At 38.0% G+C, this 20452-nt stretch overlaps 1 protein-coding gene and 1 non-coding gene across 10 annotated transcripts in view; one reads left to right on the forward strand and one right to left on the reverse strand.

Annotated features, from left to right (window-relative positions):
• TENM3 (teneurin transmembrane protein 3) overlaps positions 1-20452 on the reverse strand; it is a 454861-nt gene that overhangs the window by 338316 nt on the left and 96093 nt on the right. The window contains exon 4 of one of the 9 annotated variants that reach the window (XM_068971253.1): positions 9211-9238. The exons of the other annotated variants lie outside the window; for them this stretch is intronic. Within the exon in view, the coding sequence (XP_068827354.1) occupies positions 9211-9233 (23 nt within the window). The 5' untranslated portion in view covers positions 9234-9238. The remainder of the gene's footprint in view (positions 1-9210; positions 9239-20452) is intronic. 9 annotated transcript variants of the gene reach the window in all.
• On the forward strand, positions 8550-8622 carry TRNAK-UUU (transfer RNA lysine (anticodon UUU)). The gene has a single exon. It is a non-coding gene; the product is annotated as a tRNA-Lys (tRNA).

The following is a 20452-nucleotide window of genomic DNA, read 5'->3' on the forward strand; positions in this document are numbered from 1 at the left end:
AGGTTCAGTCCCTGGGGTGGGGAGATACCCTGAAGAAGGAGCTGGCAACCCACTTCAGTATTCTTGGAAAATTCCATGAACAGAGGAGACTGGTGGGCTATAGTCCATGGAGTCGCAAAGAGTTGGACAGGACTGAGCAACTAAACGACATCAATAGGTAAATGTGTATCTGTCAGTTTTAAATTTAGTTTCTCTAAACAGGGTTTGTTAAAAATTATACAATTTATTATGAAACTAAACTCAGCATTGTATTGTTAGTAATACATATATGAAATGTGATGTTTCATTTTTTGTTTCTGCTGTAAATAAATATTTTCAACAATTGTTCTGAAAAACTTGTCAGGTTACTTCCACTTTTACTGATATTTCTGTTAATACAGACTTCCCAGGTGGCGCAGTGGTAAAGAATCTGCCTGCAATGCAGGAGATTTTGGAGGCATGGGTTCGATTCCTGGGTTGCAAAGATCCCCTGGAGGAGTAAATGGCAACCCACTCCAGTATTTTTGCCTGGAAAATCCCATGGACAGAGGAGCTTGGCAGGCTACAGTCCATGGGTTCTCAAAGCCTCAGACACAACTTAGTGACTGAGCATGCATGCATACACTTATATATAATTGTTCTTTTTAAAATAACCAATATATCAAAGAAACTGTTTATGTCACTGAAATTACACTACACTGATATCAATTGGTACATAATAACTGTACAATTACTTTAGTTACATGCTGTAAATAAAATTTTAGACTTTATCTTCTGTTTTGTAAAGTGTTATTTTGTCAGGAGCACCAAAAATCCTGAACAGCTATGTGGACTCTGTTATAAGCTGACATAAACTTTATTTTAAAATCATATTTCTGGGTCCTTTTTCCAGTAAAATCCACTTATCATTTACACTGGAACAGAAATAAAGGTTTGAAAAAAAAAGACATAATAAAGGCCAATTCATAATTTTTCACAGATGTCTACAGTAAATCTAAAAGGCTAATATAATATGTAGGTGATCCTTTGATCCAAACTACAGAAAAATCCACCCACAATATAGCTATTTATTTCACAACTGTTTGAAATGACCCACATCCAAATTCATTTCTAAAAGATAAGTTTTCTTTATTTTTAGAAGCCTTATGTTATTTCACCAAAAACACAAGTGGCTTCTGAAATCTGACCCATAATGAAGACTTATGACACTTCATCTCCAATCAGTCACATGTATGGTGTGTCCAAAGCACTGGGTCTGATTTCTGTCTTAAGGCGGATGACCTTGGGTGGAGGATGACCTTGGGCAGGAGCATGCTGGGTCCTCCACAGCCCAGGCAGGCAGAGAGGAGGGGAATAGGATGTGGGTGTATGGAATGAGGTCTGGACGCCTTGCAGGGGGGCAGTCAAGCAATATACTGTATCCAGAAGGCTTAGCAGGTTTCAGTCCTGTGCCAGCAGATACCCAAGTGGGAGGGATGTGGGTAAGGAAGAGAGATCATTCCTCTCTACGGGTGAGAGCAGGACCGGCCCAGGAGCACAGAGCTTTGAGAGAAATCCAGACAGCCAGCAAGAGGTCGGATGACGATGGGCCACACTCTGTCTTTGGAGTGAGTTTCTCTATGAATAAATCCACGTCTTACTTATCACTTTGTCTCTCACTGAATTCTTTCTGCAATGAGACATCAAGAACCTGAGCTGCATTAGGTCCTAAAACCAGAAGCGATTCACTCATGCAGGGCAGCACATGGTGATCTGTGTCTCAGAGATGCTGCCATGTCCAGCGGAGAGAGACTCAGAACACTGGAGATTCAAGAACAATACTGAAACCCCAACAAATGGAAGAAGCTAGCATTCTTCATTCCAGAGAAGATCACAATTTGATAATCTCAAGAAGCTCATCAAGAGACCACTTGAAGCCAGATTAAAAAGTGCAGGCCCTGCACATACCCTGATCCTTGCTCTAAACTCCTCACCAAATCCCACTGGGGTGGGACACAATTTTGAGGTCCTTAGCCCTACTGTGGTCCCTTTTGCATGACAAAGCAATAAAACTATTCTTTTCTATCACCCCTCCCCCCTCCACCCCAAAAAAGAGGTCAGATAGGGGTAGGGATGGCAGGAACTGGGTACAGAGCAAGATCTGAGGGCCCAATCAAGCCACCAAATGTCCTAAGGCGATGTTACAAGTGGGTGCGTAGCAGTGTGTAGAACCCTAGTTCTATGTGAGTCAACCTCCACATGGAGGTGTACAGGAGTGGCCAAGAAAGAGGGAGTGTCACTCATCCTTGGCAGGTTGGACACAAGGTCCAAAACCAGCAAGACAAATTCCCAGGCTCACCCGGGGAATGGCAGTGTTTGTCTATGCTGGCAGCTTATTGGGGTTCAACTTATTTGTAGGTTTTGACAATAAAAACAGATTGGGGGAGGTGCTTTGAAAGAACATGGATATGTGATAAATAAAAATGATTGAATTGTTTTAAATCCTTCAATCTGGACTATTTGTTTCCAGCCATCATTCTACTCACTCAACTCCCAAGCATATTTTTGTGTTAGTGCTCAAAAACTGACAACTCAGATGTCAAAAAGCTAGGCCATAGATCTTTGAAATTAAATATACATAAACAATTTGTTTTCTTTGTTCAGATGCTAAAATTTGGTCGTTCATTGATGGCTAGTGATGAAGTGATGTGGTCAGGTGGGTAGTTGTCCGTAAAGGCACTAGCTACCTGCAGGTCAAATCCCTCTTGCAGTGGAGAGAACACAGAAATCACACCAACTCCTGGTGCTCACTCAGTCCCTTTGCGACCCCATGGACTGTAGCCCGCCAGGCTCCTTTGTTTATGGGATTTCCCAGGCAAGAACACTGAAGTGGGTTGCCATTTCCTCCTCCAGGGGATCTTCCCAATCCAGGGATCAAACCCACATCTTTTGCATCTCCTGCACTGGCAGGTGGGTTCTTTCCCACTGTGCCATCTGGGAAGCCCTAGAGTCACTCTTCAAAATTTATAATATCAAAAAATTTGCAAAGAACCCATCGGTATTAATATCATTTTTTGCAAATAGTTATTAAGGTCTTTATTGACAAACAAATCTGGATAATCATTAATTTTAAAAAGTTTTAATTAAATTTTTTTTTTTCTAAATTTTTTGCTCAGGAAAGTAGATTTTTTTTTCCCCCTGCTAGTTACAAGGATAATTAAATTTCACCCTCAGCAGAGGGGCGGGACAGTTCTGTCTTTGGCTGTGAAGGTGGCAGGGATTCTAATTTACTATTGACAGCAGTTCTTTCACTTTGATACATGTGAATTCAACTTCATTTAATTGAATGCCTATTATGTGCCTGAAACACCTTAAATACTTTGGCTTGAAATGCCATTTTTAAACCTCACAGGGCAAGACTAGTTTAAAATTAATGTAGAAAACTGTATTTCCATTGTTTAAAATACTCTGTTAGGGGAAAATACACTGTCGGCAAATTTCTACCTGGTATCTGTCTTGGTTCATAAAAACAAACAAACAAGTGTGCTTGGGGTCCTGCGAGGGGCAAAGTAGGAGTTTACAGGGAATCATACCAAGGTATACCTAAAGTACTACATGAGAAGAAATGAATTCTCTAGAAATGGGGAGGTGAGGGAGAATAAAGAGAAAAGCAGGGAGAGACAGAGGCTGATAGGTAAGGAAAACCCTAGTTACTGTATATCTAGTCCTGTGGGCTTGCAGTTTCTGGGTGACAGCAAGCTTCAGGGGCTATCTCTTTTAGAACTGGCACAAAGGGGATTAGGTCTTTCAAAAGACAGAGAGGAATTGAAAGGCAAAATAAGGGCATCTACGTATTTGATGCAAACCAAGGTGACTCTAACCCCGCAAGGCCATCCCACCGCAGTCTGAAGATCCTGACCCATTAAGGCAAGTGTCCAGGGGAAGAGTTTCACCCAAGACTGCACAGGTGTTCCAGTCTACCCTCCTTGATGGCAATTTGACTCCAACATAGAAACCACTGTGAAAATATGTAGAACTCTATGTTATTTTTGGCCAAAGTCCTTTGCAAGATCTTCCAAAAAAGATTTGCACAATGTGATTTCCTTCACATGAATTTTAAAGATTAAGGCAGAACAAGTTAGAGTATTTTTGAATTAATTTCATAATATTACTCATTAGATCAATATATCACAGTGTCACTTTAACTACAGAGTCCAATATAGCTTTCAACCAGATGATATAGGTGTCTAGAATTAGTAGAAAGGCTCTAATATTTAGCTGCAAGTCTAGGTTGAATAACTGTACCCTTCTTGCTTGTGTTCTAGATTCGATGTTGGGTAAATTTCCCTTCAAGAAATTTCTGGTAGGGTTTCAGAAGGATAGTTATAATGAGGACTTTTCTAACTGGAAACAAAGTAGTTAGATTAGTTGTGATTAACAACAATTTATGATTAGTGAGTAAGGTCCTAAATTATAGCAACGTATTCACTCCATAAAACACTTTTTCCATTGCTTGCTGATTTTTTCTAGCAATTTTAATTTTAAAAAAATGTAGTGTCATAATCAGCAATAGGAAAATCCATGGCTATGATTCAGATAAGCCGGCATCTTTTTACCCACGCCTTAGGTGATTTGAAGAGACACCACTGAAATAGATGATAAAATGGGCTCAATGCAAAAGAAAAGAACCTATAAAGAACAAAGCAGCTTTGATAGTTTTCAGACTGAAACCAGTGAAAACACATCACAGTCCACCCTTCAGGGATTTCTCCACTTGTCTACAATTTCTCTGAGAATTGGGAAATTCAGGTTCTGGACATAGTTCTTCTGATGGGCTGTGTAATCTTGCTAAATCTTAGTTTATCTGGGCTTCAATTTTTCCCTCTAAAAAGGGGAATATCTCTCGGGCCTTCTGAATCCCTTAAATGGCCGTGCAAGAGTTTCTTCCTACTCCTTTAATGTTCCAGGATAACAGTTTTCAGTTCCTAGGTATTTCTATTCATTTCTCATTTTCTTCATGTTTTTCTTTTATCCATCTTGATTTTCCACTGGCCTGATTGTTTGTTTGTCTGTCCATCCCCTCACAGTATAAAGATCAAATTTTATTTTGAAGAATGAGTAAAGAGTAAAGAAACAGTAAAAGGGGTCAGTCATTTCCATATGTTGACATTTTAAGGCAGATGTGATTTAGAAAACAGCTGTTCGCAGCTTTATTTCACTCCATATTTTAACCTTCTGTGTGTTGCGATACCAGCCTCAATCTATTGTCTGTAAGAGGTGAGAGGTTCTCCATTTCATAAGAACAGCACTGATGATTAATGAAGCCAAGAGAAGCAGTAAGGTATGCATGAGCCCTATTATTATGTGTTGTTATCATATTGTTATCATATGGTTTGTTACTATATTGTCTGTGGCAATCACACCTATTTATTCTTCTCAGCTAAGATTTACATCTCTTGCAAGGTCTCTTGTCTTTCATTGCCTGTGTATCCTATCAACAACTTCAAGTAAGGTGGGCTACAAAGAGGAGGCTCTGGGTATAAGTATAGTTTAGAGCAGGGATCCCTACCTCCAGGATCTAATGCTTGATGATCTGAGGTGGAGCTGATATAATAAAAATAATACTAGAAATAAAGTACACAATTAAAGACCCTGATGCTGGGAAAGATTGAGGGCAGGAGGGAGGGAAAGGGGGCAAGCGAGGATGACATGGTTGGATGGCATCACCTACAATGGACATGAGTTTGAGCAAACTCTGGGAGATAGTGAAGGACAGGGAAGCCTGGTGTGCTGCAATCCAGGGGGGGTCACAAAGAGACAGATACCACTAAACAACTGAACAGCAACAATAAAAGTAACGTGTCTGAATCATCCCGAAACCATGCTCCACCCCAGTCAGTGAAAAAATCATCCTCCATGAAAACGGTCCCTGGTGCCAAAAAGGTTGGGGACCACTGATTGAAAGGATACCACTGGTTTCCTGCCTTCAAGAGATCACAGAGCATCACCAAACATTAGGACCCAAAAGAAACTTACAGCTCCTTGTGGAACCCTCTTGCCTTCTTACAGTGAAGCCAACGCGTACGATCCCAAAGACAAACATCTCCTCTATTTACTAGTGATTCTAAATATCCCTAACATGACCGCCTCCTCATATTTCCTTAAGCAAAAAAGTAGAGAGAGGCGTTATAATTTGCCTAAAGGCATCTATCAAAGCTAAAGAACCGCTGTCAATAGAAAATTAGAATGCCCTCAACCTTCACAGTCAAACACTACTGCCCCGCCCCCTCTGATGAATGTGAAATTTAATTAATTATCATTGTAACTAGCAGGAAAAAAACAATCTACTTTTCCTGAGCCTAGAATTAAAACGTTTATAATTTTCTATTTCCTTTTTTTTTCTATTTCAAAAGGACTGAGAAGCTTTGCCAAACAGTTAAATATATATCCATATCCAATTTTCCTCCAATTATGAAGAAATAAACCAACTTCAGGGCTTTCTAATACCTGTTCAACTGTGACTTTGGTGCCTTTCGGTTTTCGTGAGCGAGTATGTAAAGATGACCTTTCTCTGCAGAGACAGTATCTACTCATGCCTAAAAAGGGAAGATTTGAAAATTCATAAATACTCTTTTTTGCCTTTTTCCCTATCCTATTTCAAATCAATTTCCTATTTTCTCACATTCCTCCCAGCTGGCAGCTGCCCCTTCTGGGCCTTTATCTGGCGAGAGGAAGACAAGCAGGCAAGTAGTTGCCTGTTCACTTGATGTAGGTCCTGTTCCCCGGGCTGGAGACAGAAAGTCTGATCTCCATATTGTTAGCAGCTTCCAACTGCCCCATCTTCAAAAGCATCTTAACACTTGGGTCCACCGGCTGGGGTCCCCTGTCTTTCTTTTCAGTGGGAATTAAAACCTTTCTGTTCTTTGAAAGAAGACTTCTAGAAAAAAAAAAAGAGAAACAGTCATAATAACCAACCCATAAGTCAGGTCACTAAAGGAAAAAAAAGAAAAAATCACCTGCAGTGTAAACACAGAGGATGGAAGAAGTCACGTAATAAACACTGTATTTGTCGACTGTCTGAAGCAATACAGTTGAAGAGAAATAGCTTTCAGTCTTGCAGGGACTCTCCTGAACAAGACCAGAACTTCCATAAAACCAGGGAACTGATGAGGACCACCGATAAAAACCATGAAAAGACCTCCCTTCGCCCCCCAGCACAGACAGCTACTTGAGTGAAAATGGCATTTAGTCTTCTGTTTGACTTTGCATCAGATGCTTCTTGGTATATATCCAGAATTATATTTTTATAGACTTCAGAGATGCCAATGAAAGAACAACTTTCGTCCCAGTGCTTCCCATAGAAATGCTCCACATCTTTTCTCTATCCATTGTTGCACTGATTCCTGCTGAACTGATGTGCTCAGACCTTTTGTTCAGCTCCTGTGGCTGAACAGGAGCTTGCTCTCTCTCTCTCTCACCACCCCCTTCTTCCCCTGCCCCACAGTGGTCCAGCCCAGCTAGGACGAAGGACTGTCACTCTTGGTAAGGATTACTGAGTTCTCTCATTTGACTTTCTTTCCAAATGGATTTCTAAGTCCTTTTTATTTTTTCTTGTAGTGCACAGGAAAAGAAAAATATCATCTGGTCTAGTCTCTGGAATAGTTTATAAGCTCCAGGAAAACAGGGAGAAAAGGCAAGTTTACAAATAAAATATACTGATACACTATTCTTCTATTTTTAATTCTAAGAAGAATGATCATTAAGTTCTAAATAACATACAAAATACACATTTCTGGAAACCAGATCCCTCTTCTGATTTCTCTCTATTTTTTTTTTAAAACTCCAAGTTGTTACCTTTCGAATAGTCATCTCCTGTCCCTGGGTCAGAAGTAGTGGGAAGACTTCTGTTTTCAGAAGTACCTCCTGCATCCATGCTTTTTCTTTAAATTTCCTTATATATCCTACCCAATTTCTCAATCTCATCACATCTATCCTAGATGCATCGATAGCCTGTGCCACGGTCCTTGCATCCCTACTCCAATCCACATTCGGGTCAGACTTTCCAATGACTCATTTGTGAATGCTCCTCCCACTCTCAAAGCCTCACTGGTTCCCCACTGACTACAGAGTAAACCCCATCACCAACCATTATCCAGGAGAACCGTCTTAGTCTTATCTTGCACTTGACATAGGATTTTTCTCACTTTGTCATGTCACTCCCTCTGCCAGGAGGTCCTTCTTCGGTGCCCACCCGCTTACTCCATTCTTCCTTTCTCTCTCTCTCTGTACCCCCAACCCCCCGCCTTTTATTTCTCTCTGATTTCCATAACTACTGCCACCTCACAAGGCCTAATTGACCAGTTATGAAAGTGCCAGTCGCTCAGTCATGTCTGACTCTTGGCGACCCCATGGACTGTAGCCCACCAGGCTCCTCCATTTTTGGGATTTTCCAAGCAAGAATATTGGATGCTGTTCCTTTCATTCCAATTGCCTACCAGGCTAATAGCCAATCACTTAATGGCTTCAATAGGATGTCTGCAGGCATCTAAAATGCAACATGTTCAAAGCTAATATAATCATCTTCGGGGAATTTCCTGGTGGTCCAGTGGTTAGGACTCCACACTTTTACTGCTGAGGGCCCAGGTTCAAGTCCTGGTCAGGGAACTAAGATCCTGCAAGCTGCCCAATGCAGCCAAAAAGATAAAATAATTTAAAAATAAAGACCTCATCACAGTTGAACCAAAACCCTGAATTTGAGTAGTTCTCCTTTAAAAAAAAAATGAAATGAAATGAAATAATCATCTGCCACAAGCTTCCATCTCTTCCTGGGTTCCTGGAGTCAGTGAACAAAAAAATCTGTGTCCGTCCAAACGCTCAAGAAACTTGGAAGCTATTCGTCAGCACTGCCTTCCCCATTCCCTACACTGCATCAACCCATAGGCGCTCCACTGTTTTCATCGCTGCCATACGTACCTCTGTTGATGCAGCCATCATTTTTCACTTGGATGTAACATCATACCTGCCTCTATTCTTACCTTCCTCTAACACTCTTCATACTCCGTTCAGAAAAATCTTTCAAAAAGACGCAAATCATCATACCAATTTCCTGACAGAAAAATTCTGAATGACTCCCCACTGCCGTTGTGATAACATCCCAGTTCCTAAGTAGAGCTGGTGAGATACTCTGTGACCTCACATCTCCTTGTACTTTCAACCACAGTGACAATTTCTGGCACCGTGCATAGGATATGCCTAATCTCTGGACTAGCATCCATCTTCTCTTAGCTAAGTCCTGTTTTTCCTTCAGTCTTATCTTGGATGTCTCCTCTTCCTGACTTGAAAGCTTTTCTGTCCCCTGGTGGCTAGATGTCAGTAATCAATCAATTAAATGCTTGATTATTGCATAGTCATCAAATTAAGAAAACATAAAAATAACAACACTTATTACATTCTACATATTGCCTTAAAACTAGAGAATTGGAGAAGAATATAGAGACAGAGGCAGCATCGTTATTTCCGACAGGCACTGGTTGCACGTTAATTTGCAAAAATTCTTGTGAGTCTGGAAGATGCAAAGATGATCCTCCCATTTGTGGAATATGAACAGTCACAAAGTCCTCAAGTACACTCATACCTGAGTTCAAATTCCGTCTCTTGGGACTTTCCTGGGGGTCCAGTGGTGGAGATTCTGAGCTCCCAGTGCAGAGGGCAAAGGTTTGATCCCTGGCTGGGGAGCTAAGATCTGGCAAGCCACACATTGAGGAAAAACAATATCCTGCCTCTTCCACTTACTAGGTGTGTGATCTTGAGTTAATCACTTGCCATTTTTGAGCCTCGTGTACGTATGTAAATTAGGAATAATATAATACCTATGTCACTGGATTTTTGTTAAAAGTAAATAAGATAATCTATGAAACATTATATCATAGGACTTTAAATATACTAGAAATTTAAAAGCAGGGTTCATATTTCATTCAACATTCAATCCCTGACAGGATTAACTATGCATAGACACTGAATAAAGTTGGTCTACCTGAATTGAATTTGAACTATGGATTAATTACCAACTGTAGCTATTAGATAATTAATAGATCCTACAGTAATAAAGGTTTATAAATTTGCCAAATGTCAAGGCCAAGCATTTGAATTTGATCTGTATTGGTAAGGCAAAACAGTTCTACTCCTTGGCACTAACAGAAATGTTAATTCAATTAATCACTGTAGGCAATAAATTATTTAAAAAACTAATACTGGATCTAAAGAATTTATACTGTAGGTGTGAAATAAGTTAAAACAAGTATTTAAGCATTTCTATTTTTATCATACTCATTTATATCACATGAAGAAATTGCTTATGCAATTTATATATGTGCATGGAAATAAAATTCATAATGTAGCACTCAGTCACTGATTTAAAAGCTAAAATTAAACAATTTTCATGGACACAAATAAAAATTAGAGTAGGTTACTAATGTCCAACAATCCCAAGCAATGCTTAACAGTCCTATGATATTATGGAATTGGAGTAGAATTTAGAAACAGAGGCAGTGTCATTGTTTCTGAGATGCACTTGGTTGTATGTTAACTGGCAAAACCTCTTTGAGTTTGGAAGACGCAAAGATTAGCCTCCTGTTTCTGGAATATCAACAGTCACAAAATCCCCAAATATATTTCACCAAAAAAAATTTAAAAATGGAGTTGGTTAGAGTCTTTGGAAGAAGTTGTCTCAGGATCTATTGGGTCAAAAAGATAGAATATATTTCCTAACACTGGGAAATATTAGACTTTACTCCCTGTGTGCCAGACATATTTGCACCCAGACTAAACAGTATTTATCCACTATGCTTACTGGAACAGGGAAGCACTTATATCAGTCCAATGCCCTTCATAAGAATTAGTTTCCATCAGAGACAGGAAAACTAATGATACAAATCATTCCCCTTATTATTTTCTTTAGTATTATGTACTTCCTCTTGGAGAAATTAAAATATTCTGCTTGGAAAATTTAGCAGAGTAAAATATTTTTTAAAGGCATCATATATTTTTAAAAAATCTTTGTTATTTTAATGTACGCATTTATGATAAAATATATGGGCTGCACAAGTCACACAAAGCTTTCCAAAGATCCCTGTTTTTGGCTTCATGGCATCATTCCTGGAACTCTGTCTGCAAGTGATTGATGGAATTAAAAGCTGACCCAAAGAAAACCAACTATTGGCAGGGCCAGCATCCAGTAAATGTCTGTCAGGATTGCTCTGACCAACATGGGCTGCCCTCTGTACTAGATGGAGACTAGAATCCATTGATCAGATGCTGTTTTGGAGAAGCTAGGTCTGCAGATAAAATAGGGGAACATCAACCAGCAGCGGTGTGAGGAGCAGAAGCAGAGAACACGAAACCTAACCAGATAACCATACTAGGTAGCGATGCGTATTTCTCAATGCTCCCTCCACTGCCCTAAAACCTGGCTCAACCCTTGCTCATGTGTCATGATTGACATTTGTTTCTTCCAGGCCTATGGACACGGGTTTCTGTGTTTTTCTTTCTTTGCCAAGTTTCTTGATCATACTTCTTTACCGCCTAGGTAACCTGAGTACCTCTAAATCTTTATATTCCAAAAGCACCCACTGCAGTATCCACCAGCATTCTGACTCCAGGCTGGTTTTCTCCATAACTTTGGTTAGTTAATATTTACTCACAAAAACTGAGCTTGCAAGAAATGTCTCTTTAAAAATGTGTTGTATTTAGAGCAAATACATTAACATGCTTTTTTTTTTAATTGCCAAAATGTTTTGAATAATCATCTGTCAATCACATTTCCCTTTTGTGGGAAGAGAAAGGTCAGCAAGTTGACAAAAAAAAAAAAAGTGACAGCTCTGGATAGGGTTTTGGGAGGTGGGGATAAAAAGTCACTTCTCATGTACACAGCTGCGTGTAATGAATGCAACATGTTTGAGGCCTATTCTTGGATCAGTTCCCCTACATTTTAAACTCAACTTTTCTTGGCAAGATTTCTGGGGCCATACTGTGTATGTGTCTGAATTCCTTCAGCCAAAATCTCTTAATATGAAAATTCAGCAGTATTGCAGTCTGTGTAGATGTCATGACTCAAAATCCAGTCTGTTTTATGTCCCCTGTGACTCTGGTCTGACCTCTTTATTACTATGGGCTTATTTTTAGCACAAAGTGATATTTATCTATGTCATTTTCTAAGGCCATATATAAAGATGGGTATATATATTATCCTGTAGACTTATAGTTTACAGGGAATATGTATGGAAGGAAAGCATGTTTTAAGTGAATTAACAGAAAACACATACAACCCAAACCACAGCCTGGCTTTTACCTTAATGAGTAACATTTCCATTGCTGAAAAGGGAGCCAAGCAAGTTCCATCCTGGGGAACCCGGCTTCCTTTCTCTCCCGAAGGAGAAGTTCCTCTCAAAATATGGCCACCCCTCCCTCAAAGCAAACAGAAACTCCCTTTTGCATGTTTAAGGTTTCACTTCTATATTCTGGAATTAAGGCTATATTAAAAAAAATAATTTTTCAGAAATGTGATCTCCATCACAAATACATCTGAATGTGCAAACGTCAAAACAAAACAAAAGTTATAACACAGATTCTGTTCAATGAGTATAAGTAAAAAGTGGAATATTTTCCCAAGTGAAAAAAACCCACGATGATGTTTTTAAAATTTATGAATCTGAAAAGTCTTACTGACTGGGTCCCTAGAAGTCATTCAGCACATAAAGAATTTAAATATCAAATCTGAACAGTAACACAAAAAGATTTTGAAAATAAGCTAGAAATCATGAACAGATGCCTCAGCATGAAAGAAATTAGAAATACAAATATGCAAAACTGAAAGGCAAATATTTTGGAAACATGTTTGGAAATTCAATATTTTTCAACAGATAACGAACATGGGGGTATTTTATTTTCTATTTAGAAGATTGTGAATTATTCTGTAAATTTAACAATTAATCTTAATATTTTAAATTATATTTATCAAAGTATTAAGCCTAGGTTCAAAATCACATAAAGTTTTAAAATACTTGTCAGATCAAGTAATGAGATTAATAACAGGTTTTTGTTTCATATTAAAGAACGTGACCTAGGCTCAAAAGATATTAAGATATTGAAATAAGGTCTAAATATTCTGAAATACAATTAGTTTACCACAAAGTACGTTAATGACTAAATTAATCCCTATTTTATTTTAACTTCTGGTAAAAGTAGGGTTCTAGTTGTACAAAAGAAATTGACAACCCAATGAAAATGACGAAGAAAGCATCCACTCATGTTTTTCTTCATGTTTCTGGAAAGAGACTTACCTAAGCGTCAATGGTGGTGTGACAGTCCTTCGTCATTACCTTGGTGGTTGTATTAACTATCTTCAGGTCACTTCTTTGATTTAAAGATTTTTCTAGAGCAGTGTATCTGCTTTCATTAGTTTTTTTTAAGTCAAAGATTAAAAACTAGATAAAATACTATATTCTCCGTGGTTCTCCAATATTGGAATGTGGAAGGAGCTAAGCTACCCATGCAACCAATTACTTTCTCCAGTAAATCCATTATTTGTCAGAATACTGCAAAATATCCACGAGAACTGAACTGATGGTCCATGTGTAAATACTGGCACTGCTTAAAGTAAAAGAGACATTTACTCCCAAACCAAATTACATTTGGAACATTTTGGAAAGAAATGCATAATAAACCATTGCAGAAATCCTAACATGTTCAATTTCCACTTTGAGTGTTTTTGATTCAACTCTTTTGTGGCTAACTCAGTTGAGTTCATTCAGCAAAAGAAAGCAATATATTTTGATAGAAAGAATGGAAGCAAGAGGTTTCAGAGATTAACCAGGGATCAATCTGGTCTTGACTAACCATCCTTGTGGGCACTTTGAAACATCTGTGTTTCATCAGACACTCCTGAAAATGCAGGGCATTCCACCATGGAAAAGTTTCCTCCAAACTCTCTCCCTTTCTAATGGAATGTTTTGCCAAGATTTGTTTTATATGTTTGACAGAAAATAAATTACTAAGATATAGGAGATTGTCTGAAGATTTGTGATCCTTACAGAGTAGGTTAATATGAGTTAGACAAGATCAGTCTTTAGGACATGTAAGAAATACAAATGTTTTCAGTAGTTGTCTTAGGCAAGTGGAATAATATGGATTGCTTGATCTTTTTTTTTTTTAAAGAAATTTAAAACAATTAAAAGCAATTCCTTGATCACTCCAGAGACTGTAATTCAGCTCACATAATCCCCTAAATTATATAAAATTTATCTTCAGAAGCCATTACTTAAAAGTACAACAGCTAGTGTGGAAAGAAAAATAAAGAGTTAATGAGTCAAGTGTTTATTTCATTAGATGATTATCTTCATTATGAAAAGTAAAATAATGTAGCAAGTGGATATTCTAAAAAAAGTTTAAAAATAAGGATCAATGTACAAGCACTCAATTTTGATATAACGTCTCAGACATCTTTCTTATCTATGTTATGCCATATCATCAAAATGATATAGTTTTTACATAATATATTTTTCTTAACACATTATACCTAGTTTTACTGTTCTGTTGATTGTTTCAAGTTAAGAAAATGATGGATAAAATGTTAATAATACAGATTAAAGTAAAAACTCTATTGTGCCAGTAACCATTACCTTGTGAATAACATAAAATTCCTGAGTAAATAAATTTCCAGGATTTTTTATGTTCTTTTATTTTTAAAACCTTTTATATTCTATTGGGGTCATTAGTCGTTCGTCATATCCAACTCTTTGCACCCATGGACTGTATCCTGCCAGGCTTCTCTGTCTATAGGATTCTCCAGGCAAGAATACTGGAGTGGACTGCCGTTCCCTTCTCCAGATACTGGGGTACAGTTGACTAACAATGTTGTTGTGTTGGTTTCAGGTGTACAGCCAAGTGGTTTAGTCATGCATGTATCTGCTCTTTCATTTAAGTCATAACTGGTGAGGTTAGACTTAATTTTAGGAGATAATGTCAGCAAAACTAACTCATAGAAATGGCACTCTTCTCTATATTATTATTCTTTCCTTTTAAATTCCTCTTAACCTTGATTGTTAAAACAAACAAACAAACAAACAAAAAAGCAAGTCTGTAGTTGGAGGGAGGAGGATGTTGATAGCTGATCCTGCCCCTAGCAAATGTACTCACTTCTCTATGGAATTAAATGAAAAACAGGTCAATTTAGCTCATTTTAAGCAGATTATATTAATTTTGTCCATTCATTATTTCTTTTAAGGGTAATAACATGGCAAAATTTGTGCAAAATCCTCAAATTAAACACTTGTTTTGAACATCCTTACATTGAAAATTTTGGGTCATGTACATTTTAAAAACTTCAGGCCTAAATCAGAGACAACAGCAATTAAACAGTCAAAATGAACAAAATTGTGTAAAAAATATAAATCAACAGGGAAAATAAAATGTTAGAGAAAAAGACTCTAACTGAAAGCTTCAAATCTGAGAAATGAAAATGCAAATTGCCATTAAAGATTTATTAAGATATTTTTACACTGAAATTTATAAGAAACATTCCATTTACATTTTTGCTTTTTCTACTTTTTCAGAAATTGCTGCTAGTTAAATTGCCACTTTAAATGTTTCTAAATTTTTTTTTTAACTTTTTCTATTTAGCTGTAGACTATTACCAATTGCAAACAAAAAAAGTAGGAAAAATTGGACCAGTTGACAATTTAAAATATAATTGAATGACAATTCTTAGCTTATTTACTGTAGGGTTTCTTTTTTTCATACACTTCATTTTAATTCTCATATACTTTTACAAGTAAAAATGCTTTTTCAAGAATATATTTGTGGAACACTGATAATCCTGCCTTAATTTTCCATACAACACAGTAAGATAAAGTAATAGAACTATTAAGTACCTTTTTTCCCCTACCTATAATATGGGTAAAGAATGACTAAAGTTAACGTTAAGTATAAGTTTAATAGTCACTGAATATAATGAAAGTCCAGAAACATCTAAATGTTCTTCCTCATGCTTTATAAGCAGCTCATTAGAATGTATTAAAACTATTTTAAATCTTAAAGTATGGTTTATTAGCAACTGCCAAAAACATTCTCTCAAAATTAAACATCTTATTGTTATGGTTGATGATAAACAGGTGTTTCTTATTTTAAAAATAAATTGGCCATCTTGGAATTTGAAGTATTAACATATGAAGCTTTGCATACATTTCAGAAAACACGAGTGTTTTGTAGTGGTATTGTTCCCTTGCTCACTGCTGATTTTTAACTTTCAGTTTATATCACTGAACTTCATTAACTCCATTTTTAAAGCCTTTGGAGTGAGCAGTTTTTCAGAACACTGTCTCCTTAACACTGGACATCGCCAAGCAGTCTGAAAGAATAATGCGGCCATATTGACCACAGCTGTGAAAACTTTCACATTATGGATTTCATAGTCAGAGCTATTTGGAATTAAACTTTAACTTCTGCAAATAAAAGGTGATCTGGAAGAAAGGGTTTTAAGGATGTGAAGAAATAACTAATATCTTCTTTATAACCCTCTCCCCACCTCTTCTATAAATACTTCATACAACCTGACCAAAACTCTGAAAATAAAATGAGAGTAAAGAAAAATTTTAAATGCATACACACATGAACAAAGGGGAGAGGAAATGCAATGACAGCAGAAAAGGATGTTGACAAATTTTGGAAGATGGAAAACAAACAAAATGGTAATAATGGTGAAGCCGAGGGAAGGGGTTAAAGCCCAAAGGCCATCCGAAAGGAAAACCCACCAAGCACAAGCTCATTCTTTCCTTCAGACCTCAGAAAGTCTTGGGAAACAGATGACTGGTGTTCCTAAAGTCTGATGTGTGGAAAATTAATTTTTAAAGTAATCTTATTCAGCACACTTTAGAAACTATTTACTGCCTACTTTGTACATTTAATAAAGGAGAGTTCAGGAACTGAGCCAAATTGTTAAGGCAGCATAATTTTGAAATTAGGAGCAAGGACTATGGAGCAAAACTGGCTGACACTAGCTCTGTGACCTCCCCATCGCTTACTTTCTGAGCCTCAGTGGCATCGTCTGTAAAATGGGGCACCAATACCACCTACCTCATAGAGTTGCTGTAAGTATTAAATGAGTTAATATGAAACTGGCTTGCTGAGAATTGTGCATGGTAGTTGTAAGTGATTATTTTTTTAAAAATGAATTGTACTATGACAGGCAAAATTAAAAAATTTGTTCTCATACATTTAGCACATTTTTTTCCCCAAGAAAGTTCAGCCCAATACACAGTGAACCTGAATGGCAAGTTGATTCTAAGATTCTAATTTCAAGTGATTCCTCCAGCAGGGATGATTTCCAGGTCTCCACCAAATCCAGAGAGAATTCTTAAATTGGTTCCTTGGGATCTTTCCTGCTCAGTGATGCCCTAATTTACACTTCATAATTTGCAGCCTGCACGTGAGGCATTGTTGAACAGTCTGAACTGAAAAGAAATTCTTATCATAATTAATTTTTAAGGCAGCAGGGAGTTGATTATGAGGTTACCCGAAGCCAACAACAGAAGCGGCGATGTCGACGTGACAACAGGTCAAAGTAACGCAGGGATGCCTTCTAGGCCACCGCAGAATTCATGTGTTTTGGTTTCAAAAGATGCAACTTCACGTCATGATGCCATTTGCAAAGAACTACAGCCCACTGCTTACTTGGCCTTAGCAGCTTCTAATGTTACAGCTTGCTGCTGCTGCTGCTGCTAAGTCGTTTCAGTCATGTCCGACTCTGTGCGACCCCATAGACGGCAGCCCACCAGGCTCCCCCGTCCCTAAAAGGGATTTTTTAAAAAGTATAGCTGCTGCTGGTGCTGCTAAGTTGCTTCAGTCGTGTCCAACTCTGTGCAACCCCATAGATGGCAGCCCACCAGGCTCCCCCATCCCTGGGATTCTCCAGGCAAGAACACTGGAGTGGGTTGCCATTTCCTTCTCCAATGCGTGAAAGTGAAGTTGCTCAGTCGTGTCCGACTCTTAGCAACCCCATGGACTGCAGCCTACGAGGCTCCTCCGCCAATGGGATTTTCCAGGCAAGAGTACTGGAGTGGGTTGCCATTGCTAAAAAGTATAGCCACCCATTGATAAATAGACATCTTTACCGCATTTAAAGAATTTTTGCATGGCTTCAGAAGTGTTTTATGACAGAGGGCTGCATTTGCATTACAAATAGTTTTTATACAGACAAAAAAGAAAAAAAAGAAGACTGAGCTTGGAGATGAGGGATATTTTACCAGGACGTATTTAGGAAGTTATCTTAAGACAGTTTCCTCTTAACCGCAGTGGGATTCATCTCCCAGGGCAATTGCCTAAGAAGAAAATTGCAAAGCTGGTATTTAAATCTAACCTTCAACCAATGGTAATCCAGGATGATGAACTTCAACGGGAACCTGGGAATTCTGAAGGGCCGTTACAGCCCCTGAAGTCATGGTTGGGAGGACCTTGGCTAGCTGATTTAGACCTCCATAAGCTGCAAATCAAGAATATGAATATTCCCTGCTGATTAGAAACAGCTTTGAGTGTTTCTTTTCTTCATAGCTCATTTCATTGTATTTTCTTTTGTTTTAAAAGAATCCTAATAAGCATAAATATAGAACAGATCCATATGAACGCAAGAGCAGACATCTCAGTTCTCTTTGATTCTCACATTTCGTTTTCTTGCTCGTTCTTACTGCTCTGAATCTGAAGACAGTTATGGCCAGAGGCTAAACATTGACTAACAGAAGTTCTCTCTTCTGGATTCTTTTGGGAATTCTCAGGAGAGCACCCAGCAACAAATGGGAATTAAGACAATACACCTCCTATTTATTTTATCTTTCGAAGTCATACATACAGCATGTAATAAGGGGAGAAACTCTGATCTAGAAGGATGAGTGTATTGTGCCAGGGCTGAAGTTTATTCCTCGCTTGGCCACTGGCTTAGGCAAGTGACACTGCATAATCATTAGTGTCTCTAAGCTGTCACTTACTTTGGGGATGGTATCTTTTCTATCGCCTTTTTCTCAGCGTGACTGGCAGTGAGAGGACCAGAAGCTAACAAAGGATGATGATAATAGACGTGAAGATGAAGTTGGGTAGGGGTGATAAAGATATATACAAGGGCTCACAGAAATTTGGGTTTCAACTAGTCTAATAGGGGAAGTTTATTTCCACGCCCCCAAATTGGAGGGATAGTTGATTTACAATGTTATGTTAGTGTCTATGACACAAACGAACTTATCTACAAAACAGAAACAGACTAACAGGGAAAGTTTCATTCCAAAATGTCACTTCTCGGGTGACACTGCATGCATTTCAGAATTACCTTCCCCAAGCTGTTCTGCAAGCTGTCCAGTGATGAAACCTCGCTAGTCCCTGCAAGAACTAGATTTATCTCTACAGCACTCAACTTTTCCCTTGCACTTCTGTCAACTCCTGGTCATCCAGACAATGTATATGCTAGAAGCAAGTGGCTTCCAAAATGGAGAAGTACATAGGACAGAAGAAAACTTGCCTCTCCACTTTGAGATATGACTTCTAAGGGAGTTAAATAAAACCTAGAATTCCACACTGTTGATTTATTATTGGTTTGCTATCATGGCTCCAACCTAGAATATCTTTATAACAACCATTACTTTAGGCATACCTATAGTTTGGTATATATCCATTTGTCAATCCTAATATGAATGTTCATGATATAACAATCATATTCAAAAGGTTTCCCCTCCAAAGAGATCATAGTTAAACTAAAATTTTCCTTTAACTTCTTTGAAAAACTGTACCTATGATCCACTTTTAAATTTTATAAGGGCTCTAGAAACTTCCAGACAAAACTCATCATTTCACAGAAGAATCCCAGAGGCCATACCTCTCAAATTATTGGCCATATGTGGGAATAATAAATCCTCACCAGGATAGTACAGTATGTGCGTGTGTGTGTTTGTGTGTGTTTGAGAGAGAGACAGAAAGAGAGAGATGCACAATAGATTAATCTCTATGGGTGACTGGGACCAATCATGTAGTAATCTAAGTGAGAGTGCTTGAGCCAAGTCAGCTGTTCAGCATTAATTCATTTCGTAACTACAAATAGATTAATTTAAAGCAAGACTTCATCCACCTTAGAACTGCAGAATATTTGCCTCTTAAAACACATCTATATTTGTGAGAGTCAGAAATTCATTCAAAATATAAGGTTGCCTGCAAACTGGGCAACATTATAAAAATCAGAGAGATTTGCTCAAATCCCACTTCTGCCACTTACTGGATACAATCAGACACATTTCTTAACTTTTCTTAACCTCAGTTTCCTCATCTGAAAAGTGGGGATAATAATAGGATTTACTTTATAGGGTTTATATAAAAAGTTAAATAAGGTCACGAGTAACATACATTTAGCAAAGAGCCAGCACAATATGCTCAGGAAGCACTTGTTATGGTGATTAATAATTAAAAT

The sequence above is a fragment of the Capricornis sumatraensis genome, chromosome 4 (assembly GCF_032405125.1).
Source record: "Capricornis sumatraensis isolate serow.1 chromosome 4, serow.2, whole genome shotgun sequence".
NCBI classification, from domain to species: Eukaryota; Metazoa; Chordata; class Mammalia; order Artiodactyla; family Bovidae; genus Capricornis; species Capricornis sumatraensis.